The 20,540-nt window shown below is 39.7% G+C and overlaps 1 protein-coding gene across 11 annotated transcripts in view; it reads left to right on the top strand.

Moving 5' to 3' along the window:
* CEP126 (centrosomal protein 126) overlaps positions 1–20,540 on the top strand; it is a 104,956-nt gene that overhangs the window by 66,600 nt on the left and 17,816 nt on the right. For 7 of the 11 annotated variants that reach the window (XM_086679292.1, XM_086679290.1, XM_086679288.1 and 4 more), the window contains 4 exons: positions 6,198–6,254; positions 11,264–11,376; positions 14,267–14,342; positions 16,553–16,762. In XM_086679292.1, the coding sequence (XP_086535418.1) occupies positions 6,198–6,254; positions 11,264–11,376; positions 14,267–14,342; positions 16,553–16,762 (456 nt within the window). Of the gene's footprint in view, positions 1–6,197; positions 6,255–11,263; positions 11,377–13,439; positions 14,173–14,266; positions 14,343–16,552; positions 16,763–20,540 lie in introns of those variants that run through there. The other 4 variants (XM_086679294.1, XM_086679293.1, XM_086679289.1 and 1 more) reach the window with 3 other exon arrangements.

Below are 20,540 nucleotides of genomic sequence, written 5' to 3'. Positions count from 1 at the left end.
GAAGCAAATTATTCTAGGTAAGGATTAGATAGTGTGCTGGTCACTATTCCAGGCACTTTACATATGGAGACAAATTTAATTCTCACAATAACTCTATGAGGTAATAATATAACTTCCATTTTATAGAAGAGGAAACTGAGGCAAACAGAGGGCTAATAACTTGTGTAAGGGACATTGCTAGGCTATATGGCATAGTCAGGATTAAAATGGAGGCATTCTGTCTCTAGCATCTATGCTCTTAACTACTTAGCTATTATGCTTGTTTAAAAAAAAAAAAAAAAAAAAACACAACTCAGGGGCCTGCGTGGCTCAGTCAGTTAAACTTTAGACTCTGAATTTCGGCTCAGGTCATGACTTCACAGTTCCTGGGTTCAAGCCCTGTGTCAGGCTCTGCACTGACAGCACAGAGCCTGCTTGGGATTCTCTTTCTCCCCCTATCTCCCATCCCTCCCTCCCTCTCTCTCTCTCAAAAAATAAATAAACTTTTAAAAAATAAATAAAATGCCTTAAAAGGCATAATTCTATGGAACTTTTAACTAACCTTATTGTGGTAATCATTTTGCAGTATATGTGTGTATGCAATCATCAAATTGTATGCCTTAAATTTACATAATTTATATATCAATGCCATGTCAATGAAGCTGGAAAATCAAAAACTAATTTTTATTGTATTTTTTACTTGAATTCCAGTATAGTTAACATACAGTGTTATGTTAGTTTCAAGTGTGCTGTATAGTGATTCAGCCATTCCATACATTACTCAGTGTTAATCACGTTAAGTGCTGCTTCATTATTAGTGTATAGAAATGCAACAGACTTCTGCATATTAATTTTGTATCCCGCGACCTTACAGAATTAATATATCAGGACTAGTAGTTTTTCGGTGGAGTCTTTATAATATGTCATCTGCAAATACTGAAAATGCTACTCCTTCCTTACTGATTTGGATGCCTTTTATTTCTTTTTGTTGTCTAATTGCTATGACGAGGGCTTCCAGTACTCTGTGGAAGGCTGTCCATTTTCCATCGCTTTTCTTGTACCTGACCTCAGGAAAATCTGTTTTTTGTCATTGTGTATGATGTTGCTGTGGGTTGTTCATACGTGGCCTTTATTAGTTTCTATCCTTTCTCTTGTTGATGGTGATGTATCACAGTGATTGATTTGCAAATATTGAACCACCCTTGCATCCTGGGAATAAATCCCACTCGATCCCGGTGAATGATTTTTTTAATGTATTGTTGGATTCAGTTTGCTAATATTTTGTTGAGGAATTTTGAATCTGTGTTCATCAGAGATATTGGCTTATAGTTCTCTTTATTTTTTCAGTACCTTTTTCTGGTATTGGTTTCAGGGTAATGCTGGCCTCATAGAATGAATTTGGAAGTTTTCCTTCCTCTTCTATTTTTTGGAATAGTTTGAGAAGAATAGTTATTAACTCTTCTTTAAATGTTTAGAAGAATTCACCTATGAAGCTATCTAGTCCAGCTATTTTGTTTGTTGGAAGTTTTCTGATTACTGATACCATTTCATTGCTGATAATGTGTCTGTTCAAACTTTCTATTTTTTCCTGCTTCAGCTTTGGTAGGTTATATGTTTCTAGGAATTTATCCTTTTCTTTTAGGTTGTCCAATTTATTGACATCATAATTTTTCATACTATTTTACAATCATTTGTATTTCTGTGGTTTCTGTAGCTATTTCTCCTTGTCCATTTCTGACTTTGGTTTATTTGAATCTTCTTTTCCTTTTTATTTATGAGCCTGGCTAGAAGTTGATCAATTTTACTGATTTTTTCAAAGAACCAGATCCTGGCTTCATTGATCTGTCCTATTGTTTTTATTGTTTTTATGCCATTTATTTCTGCTCTAATCTTCATTATTTCCTTCTTTCTGCTGTTTGGGGGTTTTGTTTGTTCTTTTTCTAGCTCCTATAGGTGTAAGGTTAGGTTGTTTATTTGAGATTTTTCTCGCTTCTTGAGGTAGGCCTGTACTACTATAAACTTCCCCCTTAAAACCACTTCTGCTGCATCCCAAAGATTTTAGATAGTTGTGTTTTCATTTTCATTGGTCTCCATGTAATTTTTTTTTTTAATTTTTTTTTCAACGTTTATTTATTTTTGGGACAGAGAGAGACAGAGCATGAACGGGGGAGGGGCAGAGAGAGAGGGAGACACAGAATCGGAAACAGGCTCCAGGCTCTGAGCCATCAGCCCAGAGCCCGACACGGGGCTCGAACTCACGGACCGCGAGATCGTGACCTGGCTGAAGTCGGACGCTCAACCAACTGCGCCACCCAGGCGCCCTCCATGTAATTTTTTATTTACTCTTTGATTTCTTGGTTCACCCATTCATTGTTTAGTATTTGTGTTCTTTCCAGAGTTTTTCTTCTGATTGATTTCTAATTTCCTAGGGTTGTGGTCAGAAAAGATGCATGGTATGATTTCAGTCTTTTTTAATTTGTTGAGTCTTGTTTTATAGCCCAATAGGTTATCTACACTGAGAACGTTCCATGTGGACTTGAAAAAAATGTGTATTCTGTTTTAGGATGAAATTTTCTGAATATACTGTTAAATCCATCTGATCCCGTGTATCATTCAAAGCCACTGTTTCCTTGTGATTTTCTGTTTGGTGTAAGTGAGGTTTTAAAGTCCTATGATTATTGTATTACTATCGATTGGTTCCTTTATGTTTGTTATTAACTGTTTTAGGTATTGGGGTGCTTCCATGTTGGATGCATACATATTTACAATTGTTAAATCTTCTTGTTGGATTGTTTCCTTTATGATTATACAGTGTCATTCTTTGTCTCTTGTTACAACCTTTGTTTTAAAGTCCAGTTTGTCCATGTAAGTATTGCTACTCTCGGCTTTCTTCTTACTTTCATTTGTATGGTAAATGTTTTCCATCCCTTCACTTTCAATCCTCAGATGTCTTTAGGTCTGAAAGGAGTATCTTGCAGGCATATAGATATAGATATATCTAGCAGGCATATAGATGAGTCTTGTTTTTTTTTTATCCACTCTGTCTCCCTGTTTATTTTGATTGGAGCATTTAGTACATTTACACTCAAAGTAATTATTGATAGGTATGTAGTTACTGCCATTTTGTTAATTGTTTTATGGGTTTTTTGCAGTTCTTCTGCATTCCTTTCTTGCTCTCTTCACCCACAGTTTGCTGGCTTTTTTTAGCAATATACTTGAATTCCTTTCTCTTAATTCTTTGTGTATCTGTAACTGGTTTATAATTTATGGTTACCATTAGGTTCGTATCTAACAAATTCTGCATATAGCAGTCTATATTGAGTTGATTGTCACTTAAGTTTCAACCCATTTTTTTCACTCCTCTGCCCTCCACATTTTAGGTATATGGTGTCATACTTTACATCCTTTTATTTTATGAATCCCATGACTGATTTTTTACAGATATACTTATTTTTACTGCTTTTGTGCTTCCTATTTTACTTACTCCTACTTATGGTATTTCCTCTCTGTTCAAAGAGTCCCTGTAACATTTTCTTGTAGGGCTGGTTTCATGGTAATTAAATCCTTTAACTTTTGTTTGTCTGGAAAACTCTTTATCTCTCCTTCTATTCTGAATGATAGCCTACGTGGATAGAGTATTGTTGGTTGCAGGTTTTTCCTTTCAGCACTCTGAATATATCCTTTCACTCTTTTCTGGCCTGCCAAGTTTCTGCTGAAAAATCAGCTGATAGCCCTTTGGGATTTCCCTTGTATGTAACTGTCTTCTTTTCTCTTGCTGGTTTTAAAATTCTCTGTCTCTACTTTTTGCCATTTTAATTACTGTGTGTCTTGGTGTGGACCTCCTTGGGTTGGTTTTGTTGGGGGCTCTCTTTGCCTCCCGGATCTGGATTTGTTTTTCCTTCCCCAGCTTCGGGAAATTTTCAGCTACTATATTCTTCAAACAAGTTTTCCATCCCCTTTTCTTTCTCTTCTCCTCCTGAGATCCCTATAATGCAAATGTTACTATGCTTGATGGTGTCACTGAGTTCCCTGAGTCTATTTTCATTTATTATTATTTTTCCTTCTCTCTGTCTCTTGTTCACTTTCATTGCTTTCCATTCCTCTGTCCTTCAGGCTGCTGATTCATTCTTCTGCTTCCTCTGCTATTCCTTCCATCCAGTGTGTTTTTAATTTCATTTATTCAGTTCTTCGTGGATTGGCTCTTTTTTGTTTTCTATCTCTTTGTTAAGGGTCTTACCAAAGTCTTCCACTCTTTGCTTGAGTCTCATGAGTATCTTTATGACCATTACTTTAAATTATCTATCAGAAAAATTACTTATCTCTGTTTTGCTTAGCTCTTGTACTGTGAATTTTTCCTGCTCTTCCACTTAGAACATATTCCTCTGTCTCCTCATCTTGTCTGTGTGTCTGTTTCTGTGTGTTAGGAAAGTCAGCTCCATCTCCTGCTCTTGAAAGTAGTGTCCTTATGAAGGAGAGAACTTTCCATGTCCTGCCGTGCTGTCCCCTGTTCCCCAGAACCTGGCCCTTCAGGGGCATGCCCTGTATGTGATGTGCGCCCTCCTGTGGTGGCTGAGCCCCCTCTGCCTTAAGTCCAGTCGTCCGCACAGGGTGTCTTTGCCTATTGTGGGCAGGGTTTTGTCCCTGGGCTGTTTGTGGGCCAGTCTGGGGCCACCTTGGGTTTGAGTTGAGTCAGAGCAGGGGTTCGCCAGAGATGCAGTAGCACCGGCCTTGTGCTTGTTGCTCCCTGAGAAGTTCGTTGGTGAGCAGGGCCTGCCGTCAGACCAGATGTCTGCCCCCCCACCCCCACCCACTACCGCAGCCGGTTAGGACCGGTATGTGTGGCTGTCTTCCCCTCCCCCTGGGGCGGGACTCATTTCGGAGTGGCACTGGCCCTCGTTGGGGCTGCTTGCGCCCCGCCAGGCTTGCAGCCCCGGTTTGGATGAGCTCTGGACCCCAGGGGAACACGGAGGCAGGGCAGGCAGTATTAGCAAGGTTTGCAGTAGTGCTGTACAGAAGGGGACCTGTAGCTGCCAGGACAGAGGCAGTCCGGGCTGGGGGGACTGGATCCCCAGCAGCACACAGGGCAGAACACAGGGTTAGGAAGGTTTGCGGAGTCTGCTGAGGGAGGAGACCTGGAATCAAGGCCTGGCTGGCGGAGCTGTGAGCAAGTCAGGTAGTGAGTGTAGGCCCTGTGCTGGTCCCCTCAGGTGGCCATGTGTTTTGCTGGGGGCAGGGGGAGGGGGAAGCAGGGGACTCCTGGAGGGAATCACTCCCTCCCCCCTGGAGGGATACTGGGAGTGATCCCTGCCCCTCAGCACTTGCCCTGAGATGACTAAACACATCTCCATCCTGTGTGCCCGAGGTGTTTTTCAAATTGCTACCTATGCTGTCTCTTTAAGGGTGCAGACTCCGTTTCCTCCCACCTTCCCAACTCTCTGAGCCCACTGATTGTAAGAACTCACAAAATTCGGCCCCCTCTGGTTTTCAAAGTCAAACAGTATAGGGAGTCATCTTGCCCATGCAGGGTCCCAATGCGTCTCTGTTTCTCTCCCATGAGTCTCTCCCTCCCAGGGGCCCCTCAGGGTTCCATTTATCTCCTGACGGCACCTCTGCCTCTCCTGCCCTCTTCCTTGTGGCCGATTCTCAACGTTCAACTGTGGAGACCATTCTGCCAGCCTTAAGGTCATTTTCCGGGTTATTGATGCTGATGTGGGTGTTCTCTAGTTGTATCCAGGGGACTAGCAAGGTGAGCTTAGGGTCATCCTGCTCTGCCACCTTCCCCAGAAGTCTCAGAAAATAGAAGTTAACTTACCTAACTTTTTAGAATTGAATATCCACAGATTTTTCAGTGATGTACATTAAAAAAAAATTTTTTTAATGTTTGTTTATTTTTGAGAGAGAGAGAGGGAGGAGAGAGAGAGAGTACAAGCTGGGGAGGGGCAGAGAGAGAGGGAGACACAGAAACTGAATTAGGCTCCAGTCTACGAGCTGTCAGCACAGAGCCTGACGCGGGGCTCAAACCCACGAACCGAACCGTGAGATTGTGACCTGAGCCAAAGTCGGAGGCCCAACTAACTGAGCAACCCAGGCACCCCTGTACATTTTTTAAAAGTACATTGATCTATATACAATTTGTAGAAGGCATAAGAAAGTTATTAATGAAACAGAGAATGGAGTTAAGATTTAAATCATCTTTTCTTTTTTTCTTTTTTTTCCAGGAATCTACATCTTATTTTTATTTCTTACTTCAACAACAAACAGAAAATTTAAGCAAGGTATATTTTATAGCACTAATAAAGGATAGAAAGTTTTAAAAATAAATGTCATAAAAGAAGTATAGGACCTTAACAGGGAACATCAAAAAATTTTAAGGGAAAACACTTAAGACCCAATACATAGAAAAACAATCCTTAATTACTTTCTTTAGTGTCATTTATCTGTTCCTCTATCTCCTTCATTTCCTGGAACTGGAATTTACATCTTAAGCCTTGGTATATTCAAGTTAAATATTTTTAGCTAGTTTACATCGCAGGTGATATTATCTACTTTAATCACAGCAGGAAACATTTCTGGTTATCTCAGCATGAGTGAGGCTAAGAATAACCACTGAATTAGGGTGATTGACTTGATTGGAATGGTCTTCAGATTGTTATTACTTATTGATAATAAAATCTTTTATGGTCATTATAACATTTATAACAAAAGTAAAGAATCTAACAACAGTTTCCTTTTCCCATTGACATTGTAATCTATTTCTTTTGCTAATACAAATATACTTCAACTTCAATTGGACTTTCTCATATCATATATTTAATCAAATCATCTTTTCTAACTGAAGTGGTAAATCAGAGTAATAAAGTTCAGTTTGGCAAATATAACTGTAAAGTCGTGGCAATTTTTACAGTTTTTCTTATTGTGAAATATATCTTAGAAGAGAAATGTATAAAAAAAAAGAAATATACAGTACAAAGTAAAGACTAATAATAAAAAAAGAACTCTGTACCCACTACTCAGTTTTAGAAACAGAAACTTACTGGGGCTCCTGGGTGGCTCAGTTGGTTGAGCGTCTGACTTCGGCTCAGGTCATGATCTCACAGTTCGTGGGTTCAATACCCACGTCAGGCTCTGTGCTGACAGCTCAGAGCCTGGAGCCGGCTTCAAGTTCTGTGTCTTTCTCTCTCTTTCTCTGCCCCTCACCCACTCATGCTCTCTGTCTCCCTCTCAAAAATGAATAAACATTAAAAAAGAAAGAAAAAGAAACTTACTGGTATTGCTGAGATCTCATAAGCCCCTCCCCAGCTGTATCTCCTTCATCTATTACAGACTAGACCACTATATAGGATGGTGTTAATTGTTCCATGCTTTTTTTTTTTAATGTTTGTTTATTTTTGAGAGAGACAGAGAGATAGAGTGTGAGGGGGGAAGGGGCAGAGAGAGAGGGAGGCACAGAATCTGAAGTGGGTTGCAGGCTCTGATCTGTCAGCAACAGAGCCCAATGCGGTGTTCGAACTCACGAATGGTGAGATCATGAACTGATGACCTGATGATGACCGGATGCTTAGCTGACTGAGCCACCCAGGTGCCCCTGTTCCATGCTTTTCTTTATCATTTTACCGCTTGTAAATTTATCTCAACATATTTTTTGCCTAGTTCTGTAATTTATGTAAATGAAGCCATTTCATCTGATTCTGTGATTTGCTATTTTCAGTTTTATTTTTTAGATCCATTATTATTAGTTTAGGTGTACTTCATTCATGTTCATTACTGTATTACATTTCATTGTATGAATGCACAAAGGTTTTTCATTCTTCTGTCATTGGGCTTTGGGGTTGCTTCCAGTTTCCTACTTGAATCAATAATGCTTCTGGGAATAGTTTGGTATGCCTGCTGGTACACACGTTGCTGGGTCATAGGGTTGTGTATTTTTAACTTAACTAGGTGCCAAATTATCTTCTGGAGCCATATATGCTCATCAAAACTGACAGTCAGACATGTTACTGTTTTCAGTCTTGTGGGTGAGAAATAATGTCTACTTAGAAAAACTTGCATTGCCCTGGTTACGAATGAAGGGAGCGCTGTCCTATGTTTGTGTACCGTCTGCCTTTCCCCTTCTGAGAGATATCTGCTCCTTGGGTTTTTCCTTAGTGATAGAGTTCTGCATATACTCCAGGATTCTGTGTCATTTTATGCATGATATCTGTTTTCTGCCAGCTTGTGACATGTCCTTTCCTTTTTCTTGATGAATATAATTTCAGTTAAATGTGGTCTTTTCCTTTGCAGCTTCCCTGTATGTAGTTAATTAGTTGTTTTTTTTTTTACAGTTCCAAGAAAAAGATCTCTGTCTTGACATTGTTTTTTTAAAAAGAAAAAAAGTCCCCACCCAAAAAGAGTTTGCTCTAGCTGTTAAAAATGTAATATAATTTTAGGCAATAATAAACAGATCTTTGGAAGTACTACTGCGCTCTATTTCATATATTGTCTGTATATTTCGGTGGCTATATAAACAAACCGGGGTGACCCCTCCGGAAGTAGGGGGTGGGTCTGAAGACCAATAAAAGAACACAAGTTTAAAAGACACTGTAGCTGTGTACAAATATTTGAAGGTGTATTACAGGAAAGAAAGAGAAAACCTAACTGAATGAAGGGTGAAAATTGCAAGGATACTTTCAGTTCGGTGTAAGGACAAGTTTGAGCTAAAACCACCAACAACGCAAGAGGTGGGGGCTCCCCTTCACTAAGCCATTCGAGCTTCGTCTACCTGTGAGTGAGATCTGAGTGAACGGTTGACCTGTTAATTTCTAAGATCTCTTCCAAAGCTGTCATTCTTTGGATATCTGCAGAATTTTTCCTTGTGTTTATATGTAAGAATACTATACATATTAAATATGTAATAATTAAAGCTTAGTAGCTTTGAGTTTTGGTGGTAAAACTATCATCTAGAATTTTCATATGAGACTAGAAATTTGGCCAGAGATGCCAGTGCAAACTATATTTTTTTGCAAATATCCCAAGGTTCTCATCTGTCCCTGGGATCAATAATTTACAATCAATAAAACTGAACACCTACACAAAGAATAATAAAGCTCAAAAACAAATAATTATGCTACAAATCAACAAAGTACAAAAGTGTGGGCAGATCTTGACTCCAAAAGATTTACAAACAGGCTTGAAGGAAGAGAAGAATTCTTAACACTGCAGTCATGTGGCCAAGGAAATTTTCATTTCAAGTATTTTCATTTTATCTTATTTTATTTTCATTTTTATTTGAGAGAGAGTGAGCGCAGGCAAGGGAGAGGGGAGAGGAAAAGAGAGAGAATCCCAGGTAGGCTCCACGCTCAGTGTGGAGCCTGATGTGGGACTCAGTCCCACGACTGTAAGATCATGACCTGAACCCATATCAAGATTTGGATGCTTAACACACTGAGCTACGCAGGCACCCCTCATTTAAAACATTTTTAAAACTCCTAAAAAAGATAGGGACTTTTCAAGATTTAGTGAAAGACACTTCCAAACATAGAAAACAGTGTAGAAACTCGTATTGATGCCCAGATGATCTCACTAAAAACTATAGCATTTAGCATACCTAGCTTAGCATATTAGCATTTAGCTTAGCCATGTGGGTGGGAATAAAAATAATAACAGAAATTTTTAAACTATAGGATGTGACTTATTAGTGGATTATGAACTCATTGAGTTGTGATCAGAATTTTTTTAATGAAATATAATTTTAAAATCAGAATGTTCTAGGATAGAAACTACCAGAGGGCATCATATATTATAAAGGTAAGTATGTTTCGTAGAACATCCTGGATCACAATGCAAAGTATCTTTCTGTGAGACACAGTCAAATCAGAATGAAAGTTGCTAGCGTAGAAGGTAAGAGCTAGAATTTAGATTTTAGAGACTGCTTGGAGGTAAATTCCAGCTTTGCACTTTACTAACTTTGTGACCTTAGGAAAGGTACTTTTCCTTTCCCGTGCCTAATTTTTCTGTAAAAATAGTGATGATAATAGTGCCTACGGCCCTTAGAACAATGCCTGGGCAATTATAAATACTCAATTAATATTAGTCTGTTTCTTGGTTTGCCTGCCTCACATATGATGGAAGCCTACAAAAGTCTTTTTTAGACTCTTTCCCATTTTGTGAGGAGTCATTCGGACGCTGTGAGATAGCAACAAATCCACCTACCAGGGCACACATTACAGTTTAGTTACACTACAGGAAGTGAGGGAGCACTAATTAATGATACCAGTGCCAACCTGTCACATGGAGAACCTGTACTGTCCTTCCAGGAGAGCTTTGTTTTACTATATGCAGTATATGACCGTCTACAAACCGTGCAAACTGACAAGGGCACCAGTGTCAACTGTATGTTACCGTAGTAAAGTTGAACTTCTAATTTTTAGATTATAACTTTAAATTGGAACTTTAGGGGCACGTGAGAGCCTCAGTTAAGCATCCAACTTTGGCTCAGGTCAGGATTTCACAGCTCATGGGTTCAATGCCTACACTGGGCTCTGTGCTGACAGCCCAGAGCCTGGAGCCTGCTTCAGATTCTGTGTCTCCCTCTCTCTCTGCCCCTGCCCTGCTCACACTCTGTCTCTTAAAATAAATAAGCATAATTAATTAATTAATTAAACATTTTAAATAAATAAATAAATAAACATTTTCAAGATAAACATTTAAAATAAATAAACTAAAAATAAATAACATTTAAAAAAATAAACATTTATTTAAAATAAGTAAGCATTTTAAATAAATAAATAGAAATTCTAGTAGGTTCTTCCTACACAGCAGTGATCTGTTTTGCATATCCCCCTGGCATTCTAGCACCACACCTCAGAGGTCACTGGTCTAAGCCATAAACTCAGAAGCAGAGATGTTGTTTAATTCATCATTGTAATTGTGTCGTGCATGGTACATATAGCAAGCTCAATAAGAGTTTTGTTTTTTTAAATATTTTTTTAATGTTTATTTTTGGGAGATAGGCAGAGCAGGAGAGGGGCATAGAGAGAGAGGGAGACACAGAATCTGAAGCAGGCTCCAGGCTCTGAGCTGTCAGCAGAGCCCGACGCGGGACTTGAACCCACAAAGCGCAGGATGGTGATCTGGGCCGAAGTAAGACACTCCACCAACTGAGCCACCCAGGTGCCGCTCAGTAAGAGGTTTCTGACTGCATGTATGAAACTTGAGGTTTTCTGTGATGTTTGAAGGTAACTCAGACATTTGTGCATATATACTATGTACTCGTAAATTTTGACATTTTGCTGGCATTTGTTTTAAGATTCTACTGTTTTAAGAAGAAAACGAATTGTTGAAAATAAGCAGAGGCGTCTTTTAGAACAGAAAAGACAAAATTCTGGATCTGTGGGACAGAAGTACAATGAGCAAATGAATGTGAGTACAGAATTAGTAAAAATCTCAATTCTGTGGTGAAAAATTGCTTGGAAAACAATGTTCTCAAAGGACTGTGCTTTTGCTATAAACTGTGGACCACTACGTAAATATAAGTATAGCCAAAGGCATTATGAGACAGCCTGGGAATCTATTCTAGGAACTTACTGTACTAGACTTATTTGCTATACTCTAATTTGCCTGTATGATCAATTCCTAATGAAGCTTTTAAACCAACTTTAACAAATCACCATTATTCTTTTTTTTTTAATTGTTTCTCTTTTTTTTAGTGTTTGTTTATTATTGACAGAGAGAGAGAGAGAGAGACAGAGCGTGAGTGGGGGAGGGGCAGAGGGAGAGGGAGACACAGAATCTGAAACAGGCTCCAGGCTCTGAGCTGTCAGCACAGAGCCCAACGCGGGGCTCGAACTCACGGACAGCGAGCTCATGACCTGAGCTGAAGTCAGACGCTCAACCGACTGAGCCACCCAGGTGCCCCAACAAATCACCATTACTCTTTTATTTTGTTATTTATAGTCACCTCTGGATTACCAACATGTTTATTTACAACAAAGTTTTTAAATATACGTTAAAAAAGAAAAGTAAGTTAGAGCCCTGGATAGAGGAAGTATGTATGTTAATCATGAAGACTAATCTAGTTTCGTGTGTTTAAATATCCTCTTTGGATCTGAGCTTCCTGGAAGACATGGCAAAAGGAAAAGAGGATGAGGGAGGTGTACAGTTCTCAGGAATTATTGATAATGATGCTGTTGGGGATTCAGTACATTAAAAGACACTTCCCACTGAGGCTTTTCTGTAGGGCATGTTGAGTTCATAACAGATCTATTCCTATAAACAGTCAACAATGAATGAATAAGGAGTTTCATATGGCTGTTTGAGATAGAGATCTTCAGTAAAAGTCAAAAGGTTAATAACAGTAATTTTATTTTTGTTTTTTAATTTTTTTTTTTCAACGTTTATTTATTTTTGGGACAGAGAGAGACAGAGCATGAACGGGGGAGAGGCAGAGAGAGAGGGAGACACAGAACCGGAAACAGGCTCCAGGTTCTGGGCCATCAGCCCAGAGCCTGACGCGGGGCTCGAACTCACGGACCGCGAGATCGTGACCTGGCTGAGGTCGGACGCTTAACCGACTGCGCCACCCAGGCGCCCCAATAACAGTAATTTTAAAATTAGTGGAGGTGATTCTGTGAGAGCAAAGTAAACAAAGGTCTAGAGGTCTTACTGATCCAAGGATTGAATTTAAAATATTAAAACATCTAGATGGGTGAGTAAATCGCATTTCACTTGGAATTTCTACTTTAAATACCACTTCTTTTGATTTTTTAATAGAACTGGAATAGATTGCCTTATGAAGAATTTATATCCGAGTTATGAGTTGAGGATTCTATTGTTTGTATTCATAAGAACTATTAATTTTTTATATGGATAAGATTTTTAATATGAAGAAAACCACGAGATATTCTTAATGGCAAGACAAAAGTCATGTAGTTGTATGTATCGTGTGAATAAAGCTGCCCCGCTACCGACATACTCTTACTGCTTCATAACATAGTGCTCACTCACAGACATAACTTACTGATTACAAATACAATAATGCCTCCTAAGTCCTTCCTTTTTAACCTCCACATTGTTCACATCAAACATCTCAAAATCTGTCAAGTGAACAATTTTTTCTTTATTTTTATTAATATATTTTAAATTCTAAAGCAATATGTACTTGTTCTAACCAAAAAACAAACAAAGTTTTAAGTGCTTGTGATTAGTGCCCTCTCCAAATTCTTTTTATTTTTCTGGGTCTTATTCTGTCCCATGTCTTCTCCCTCTGCACTCGGTCTTACTGTTTTTAGAGTCTGTTTTTGCTTTTCTTTCCAGAAGCCTCACTCCCATCTTTACACACATCTTCCATTCACACGGCTGTTTAAACATCTTCCAGAGTCTTAGCGTTAGAATAGGTGAATCAAAATCAAGTTTTGAAGTTTAACTTTCTCATCCCTTTTGTTTTGTTTTGATTTTTGTTTTTTTTGTTTTGCTTTCTAACTAAGGCTCCTACTACACAGGGGTTCAGTCATCCAGCAGTGCCACCACTCCCCCACAACCAGTCACCATGTACTGGGAAACGTGCTTTATCCAACTGGATCTGCCCAGCCCACCACTCCCACATGGAAAGCACCTGAAAGAGACCAGTGAAAGCTAGAAAAGGCAGAGATGCCACTTGGTGCCTGGACTGGGTCAGTCCAGTGAGCCTCCCATCTGCGGTGGAGGCCAGGCGAGGCCGCCCAGGCCATGAAAGGAGGGCTCTTGCGCAAACCTGCGCCAGCGGCTGTTTGGATCGGGCCGAGCACAGGCCCGGGGTGGGGAGTGGCAGCCAGGCCCTGTCCTGTGTGAGAGGCAGTCCCTGCCCACTGCGGGGCATTTTGGGGTCCTTCCGGGCCGGAGAGCCGAGCGGTGCACCAGCGGCCAGTGCTGTGAGAGCTCCGGCATGGCCGTTCTGAGCCGGACACCTGTCCCAGACATCAGTCACCTGCGGCCGCCCCGCCCTTGCAACGACAAACGGAGGTTAGAAGCCTCAAGGGAAATGTTTGCTGTTCCTTTAGGCAGCACCTTACTTTCCTCTTCCAAGCATCCACAACAACACAGCAACCTGAAATTTTTTCAAAGTTGACATAAAATATATATTTTTTAATATTCAGGTACCCTAGAAAGGACTTATTCCAGTAATTCTTGATTTCTAATAATAAAAAAAAAAACCCTACAGGTTACATGAGCAGTGATAACCAAAAACATATAGAGTGAATATGGGTTTGTTTAATGTATAATAATGAATTTTTAATATGGAATTATGTTCTGATTTCATGTTATATTTTTATAGAATTTTGGACAAAGTGTCCAGCTAAGTTCAAGGGAGCCAAAACAAACAACAAGGGGTACTTCTGATGTTGAAGAAGGTATGTTTCGGTTTAAAATTTCTCTCTGAGCTTTGTTCCCCATGATTTCATATTTTGTTACGTGTATTTTCCTAAGTGCACACATACCTGAGCAGTGAACCACCATGTGGGGGCTGAGCCCCCCTTGCCCTGCACATTCAGGCTGTTGCCAGGTTTTTTATTCTAAATAATAATGTATTGGATGGATGTGAGGACGATCTGGCTGCGACATCTGTCACCCCATCGATCACCAGGGTTGATTTGGCTGATCTGGCTGGCTAGGCGGGTGTCCCCTTCCTCCCTCACCGGTCCATGTGCGTCCCTTCCAAAGCTGAGCGCTGGGTCGAAGAGGACGACATTCCCCTATAGAGGAGGACCGTGCTTCCATCAAGGGTATACGATTAGCTGCGCTCCCCTGCTAGAACCTCCAAACTAGCTCTCAAGGTCCATTTGTAGGAAAACGTAGGGTAGTCTAGCTTCCAAGACTCCAGACACATCCACATGAGGCGCTGCAAGTGGCAGTTGCCTTTGTTTAAAAAAAAAAGAAAGAATAATAATAGTAATTAATAATAATGATGATGTTGATGACGATGATGTATTGGACATCTTTCTACATGAAGCTTTTTCCTCACTTTTCAACTATTTCCATGAGACGGAGATTCCCAGAATTAAAATTACACTATTTTCCATGTCATTGACATCCAATAAATACTTGCTGAGTGAAACTCTGTATTACATGAATACTGGATCAGAGGGAATAAGCATTGTTATAGCTGTACATATATATCCCTAAAATACTTCCCTGAAAAACATGATTTAAAACTTTTCTGGGATGTGAACCAACTTGAGGTGCAATTATTTCTATGATTTGCTTACATGATAGGCAAAGAAATTGTGTTTTATTGTTGATTTGTATTCCTTTTATTAATAACATGCTTCATTGTTTTGTATGTGTGTTAACTTGTGGTGATTTGGTCCTTCATACTCTTATTTCCTGTAGGTACCGGAGCTCGGGTATTTCCTTAGTGATTCCTGCAAATTCCTTAAATGTCAGGAGTTCTTTTCTTCATATTAGTTGCAAATGTTTTTACTACTTTATTATTTGCTTTTTATTCCACTTATATGTTTACATATAGAAGTCTTCCTTTGCATTTTTTATTCAACAGATGACAGCTAATTTCCTGCATATAAGTAAAGATTGGATACACTGTAATGAACAAAATATATAAAAGTCTTGCCCTTCAAAAATTTAAAGTCTATTAGGGAAGACTGGCCTTTAAATAAACATGTTTTAGTCTTTTCTTAGTGATTTTTCCATTACTTTTAAGATCAAAGAACCTTTCCCATACAGAAATTCAGAAGTGTTTATTTCTTTCTCCTCCAGATTGCTTTAATGGTGTGATTCATTAAATTAAATTCTTTAGTTACCTTTGATTTTGTTTAAACATATGATGTAATAGAAAACTGCAAATTGATTCTTGTAAAAGCAACAAACTAATTTCTTGAGTTATCTCTCCCTTCTCTCAAGACTCTGATGCTTCTTTGATAAGTTCTTCGATCTGATTGGGTCTTTTTTCTAAGCTGTCAGTTCAGTTCAGCTCATTAGCTCACTTTCTAACTTTTCCTTACTTTCCTTTTCTTTTACTCTTTTTTATCTTAATTGTTATTATAAAGACAATCTAGAAGTGCCTGGGTGGCTCAGTGAGTTAAGTGTAGGTCTCTTGGTTTCAGCTTAGGTCATGATCTCACAGTTCCTGAGTTTGAGCCCCATGTCGGTCTCTGCACTGACAGCTCGGAGCCTGCTTGGGATTCTCTCTCCCTGTCTCTCTGCCCTTACCCCTCCCAGGTGTGTACCCTCTGTTTCTCTTTCTCACGCTCAAAAAAAAAAAAAAAAGACAATCTACTTCATCATCTCTTTCTACTACCAGTGAGTAACAAAAACACAACACAGGAATAATCAATCTAAACATGCTGCATTTTTCCTTTAGCTCAGATAACGTGCCAGGAATGTTTATTGCCTCGCCATCACTTTGACTTTCTGTGTTTTAATTAGGGATGGGAACATGCTAGATACGAATAATCTTGATAAATAAAATGCGAAGTAACAGAAGATTTAGAGGGTTTCTTTTTGTGAAGGGAATACATACAAGCACATGTTGGTTAAGTAGGTGTAAGAGAAAATCCCAAAGAGAAAAAAGGATCGAAGAGTAATTAATGTAAAGTTTCTGTAGTTTCAGATAGTACTTCTGAGTTTTTGATGGCTGAAAACCTAGTGAAAGCTTCAGTGCCTGAGAATGAAATTCTCACTGTCATAAATAGCAAGCAGCTACAGAAACCAAATCTGACTTCAAATAAGACCCCGCCGTTCAACATCTGTGCACTGTCAGCTGATGAACAGAAGATCCTACAGTCCCTCAGTCGTCTCAATGAGAGGCTGTCCTGTAAGTGTGGAAGATCACCTTTTGTGAGAAATGTTACACTTCGTACTTAATAATTGTAATTTAAAATTTATTTTAACTTAATAATTAGAAATAAGAATTCTCAAGATGGGTAGTCTCACAGAAAATCGTCCCTCCATAAAGTTGGGCCTCCCAAAGAGCTACACCCCACAGACACACACACACACACACACACACACACACACACACACACACACGGGTGGAAAAGCATTTTCGTCTTGAACTGCAGCATTGAGCCAGTGAGGGAGGAAAACAGGCAGGCTTTGTTCACCTCTCTGTGTCTGTGTGTGTGTCTGCGTAGGTTGTAGCCCTTGCCCTATGTTTTGTTAATAGCAGCCTCATACTAAAGGAAATGCTAAAGAATGCACTTTAGCAGACCAAAAGTAATTTCAGATGCACAGTCTGAGAGTGTAAATTTGAAAAAACATTGGATTAAATACTAAATGTAATAAAGTAGTGTGTGTTTCAAAGAAAAAAACATTACCATTAGAATGCCTACTAAAGGGAGCACCTGTGTGGCTCAGTCAGTTAAGCATCCCACTCTGTTTTGGCTCAGGTCATGATTTCACGGTTCGTGAGATCGAGCCCCACATCGGGAATCTCTCTCTCCCTTTCTCCCTGCCGCTCTCCTACTCATGTGCTTGCTCTCTGTCTCAAAATAAATAAACATCTTTTAAAATGCCTTTTAGGGGCGCCTGGGTGGCGCAGTCGGTTAAGCGTCCGACTTCAGCCAGGTCACGATCTCGCGGTCCGGGAGTTCGAGCCCCGCGTCGGGCTCTGGGCTGATGGCTCGGAGCCTGGAGCCTGTTTCTGATTCTGTGTCTCCCTCTCTCTCTGCCCCTCACCCGTTCATGCTCTGTCTCTCTCTGTCCCAAAAATAAATAAACGTTGAAAAAAAAATTTAAAAAAAAAAAAAAATGCCTTTTAAAAGTAATGCATAAGTTGGGAGAAGATAAATGGTGTTAAGTTGCGCTGGGATTCTTCTTAAGGAATTTGGTGCAGATTAACTTTTTTCCATTCATATATAGTTACATACAGTGTTATATTAGTTCCAGGTGTACAATATACTAATTCGACCATTGTATACATTACTCAGTGCTCATCACAATAAGTGAACTCTTTTTTTTTTAAGTTTATTTATTTATTTTGAGAGAGAGAACATGTGCACGTGGGGCAGAGAAAGAGAGAGAGAGAAAAAATCTCAAGGAGGCTCTGCACTGTCAGTGTGGAGCCCAACTCGGGGCTTGATCCCACAAACGATGAGATCATGGCCTGAGGCAAAGTCAAGGGTTGGATGCTCAGCCGACTGAGCCACCCAGGCACCCAATAAGGGAACTCTTAATCGGAACTCTTAAAGCTGAAAATAAAGAAGATAGAAAATATGTACCAAACAAATTCTAACCACAGGCAAATTGGTTTGTGTCATTATGAGACAAAATAGAAAACATTAAATTACATAAAAAAGATCATGATGACCAAAGTTTTAATTCAGGGATTAACCAAGAAATTAAAAAGGAAATTAAAAAGTACATAGAAGCCAATGAAAATGAAACCACGACAGTCCCAAACCTCTGGGACACAGCAAAGGCTGTCATAACAGGGAAGTATACAGCAACCCAGGCCTTCCTAAAGAAGGAAGAAAGGTCGCAGATACACAACCTAACCTTACACCTAAAACAGCTAGACAAAGAAGAGCAGACAAAGCCCAACACCAGCAGAAAAAGGGAAATAATAAAGATTAGAGCAAAATTCAATGATATTGAAATCATAAAAACAGAAGAACAGATCAATGAAATCAGGAGCTGGTTCTTTGAAAGAATTAACAAAATTGATAAACACCTAACCATTTTGATCAAAAAGAAAAAGGAAAGGACTCAAATAAATAAAATCACAAATGAAAGAGGGGAGATCACAACCAACACAGCAGAAATACAAACATTAATAAGAGAATATTATGAGCAATGATATGCCAACAAATTAGGCAATCTGTAAGAAATGGACAAATTTCTGGAAACATATCAACTACCAAAACTAAAACAGGAAGAAATAGAAAATTTGAACAGACTCATAACCAGCAAAGAAATTGAATTAGTAATCAAAAATCTCCCAAAAAACAAGAGTCCTAGGCTGGATGGCTTTCCAGGGGAATTCTACCAAACATTTAAAGAAGAGTTAACACCTATTCTCTTGAAGCTGTTCCAAAAAATAGAAATGGAAGGAAAATTTCCAAACTCATTCTGCGAGGCCAGCACTTCATTACCCTGATTCCAAAACAAAGACCCCACTAAAAAGGAGAGCTACAGACCGATTTCCCTGATGACCATGGATGCAAAAATTCTCAACAAGATACTAGCAAACCAGATCCAATAATACATTTAAAGAATTATTCATCACAATCAAGTGGGATTTATTCCTGTGATGCAGAGCTGGTTCAATGTCCACAAATCAATCATGGTGATACATGACATTAATAAAAGAAAGGATAAGAAGCACAAGATTCTCTCAATAGATTCAGAGAAAGCATTTGACAAAATACAGCATCCTTTCTTTTTAAAAATTTTTTAATGTTTATTTCTGAGAGAGAGACAGAGCATGAGTCGGGGAGGGGCAGAGAGAGAGGGAGACACAGAATCTGAAGCAGGCTCCAGGCTCTGAGCTGTCATCACAGAGCCCGACGCGGGGCTCAAACTCACAGAATGCGAGATCATGACCTGAGCCGAAGTCGGACACTCAACCGACTGAGCCACCCAGGCACCCCAAAATACAAAATACTTTCTTGATAAAAACCCTCAAGAATATAGGGATGGAAGGATCATACCTCAAGCTTATAAAGCCCATATATGAAAGACCCACAGCTAATATCATCCTCAATGGGGAAAAACAGAACTTTCCCCCAAGGTCAGCAGAAGTCTCCCACTATTGCATGAGGGTCACAAAATTCTCTGGCACAAAACTTGTCAGAGATACAAAGCAAAGTTGACAACTGTGAGGACAGAAAACTTCCCTGCTCCCCCACGATGAGACCAAAAAGAGCAAAGTAGCAAGCACTAGAACTCTGCCAGAGGAGAGGCAGGAGCCTACAGAGAGCCTGGCTGGGTTGTGCAGGCACACAGGAAGGCCAGACACTAAGAGTGGAGTAGGAACATTGAAGAAAAAACCTCCATGACCCTGCAGAGACATAGAACAACACCGGAGGGATGTAAACCAGTGAGGGACTAAAGGCACAAACAACAAAGCAACAACAAAGCCCAAACCCAGGGGCACCTGCTGGCTCAGTGGAGCAGGGGACTGTTGATCTCAGGTCAGAGTTGAAGCCCCATGTTATGTGCAGAGCCTACTTAAAAAAAAAAAAAAAAAAAAAGTCTCGGGCTCCCGAGTAGCTGCATCATTAAGCATCTGACTTTGGCTCAGTTCATGATCTTACAGTTCATGAGTTCAAGCTCTGCATTGGATGAGCTCAAGCCCCACTTCTTTTTCTCTTTCTCCCTCACTCTCTCTCCCTGTGCCCCTCCTGGGATTCTCTCTTTCTGTCTCTGCCCTCGCTCACTTGTGCCCTTTCTGTCTCTCTCAAAAACAAAAACAGAACCAAAAACTCAATTCCTGGTGATTAACCACACACACGCCCCAGTTGCCTAGCAGAATAGGCATCCCCATTTCCTGGCATAAGTCCTATTTGCCTCACTAACCACCATTGTAAACATAAAGTTTAGCATTCAGTCAAAAATTAACAAACACCAAAAAAGTGAGGAAAGATGCTCAC

This window comes from Puma concolor, chromosome D1 (assembly GCF_028749965.1).
Source record: "Puma concolor isolate L17-30 chromosome D1, mPumCon1.1.hap2, whole genome shotgun sequence".
In the NCBI taxonomy this organism is placed as follows: Eukaryota; Metazoa; Chordata; class Mammalia; order Carnivora; family Felidae; genus Puma; species Puma concolor.
The sequence above is the reverse complement of the archived record's forward strand: the minus strand, read 5'-3'. Positions and strand labels throughout refer to the sequence as shown.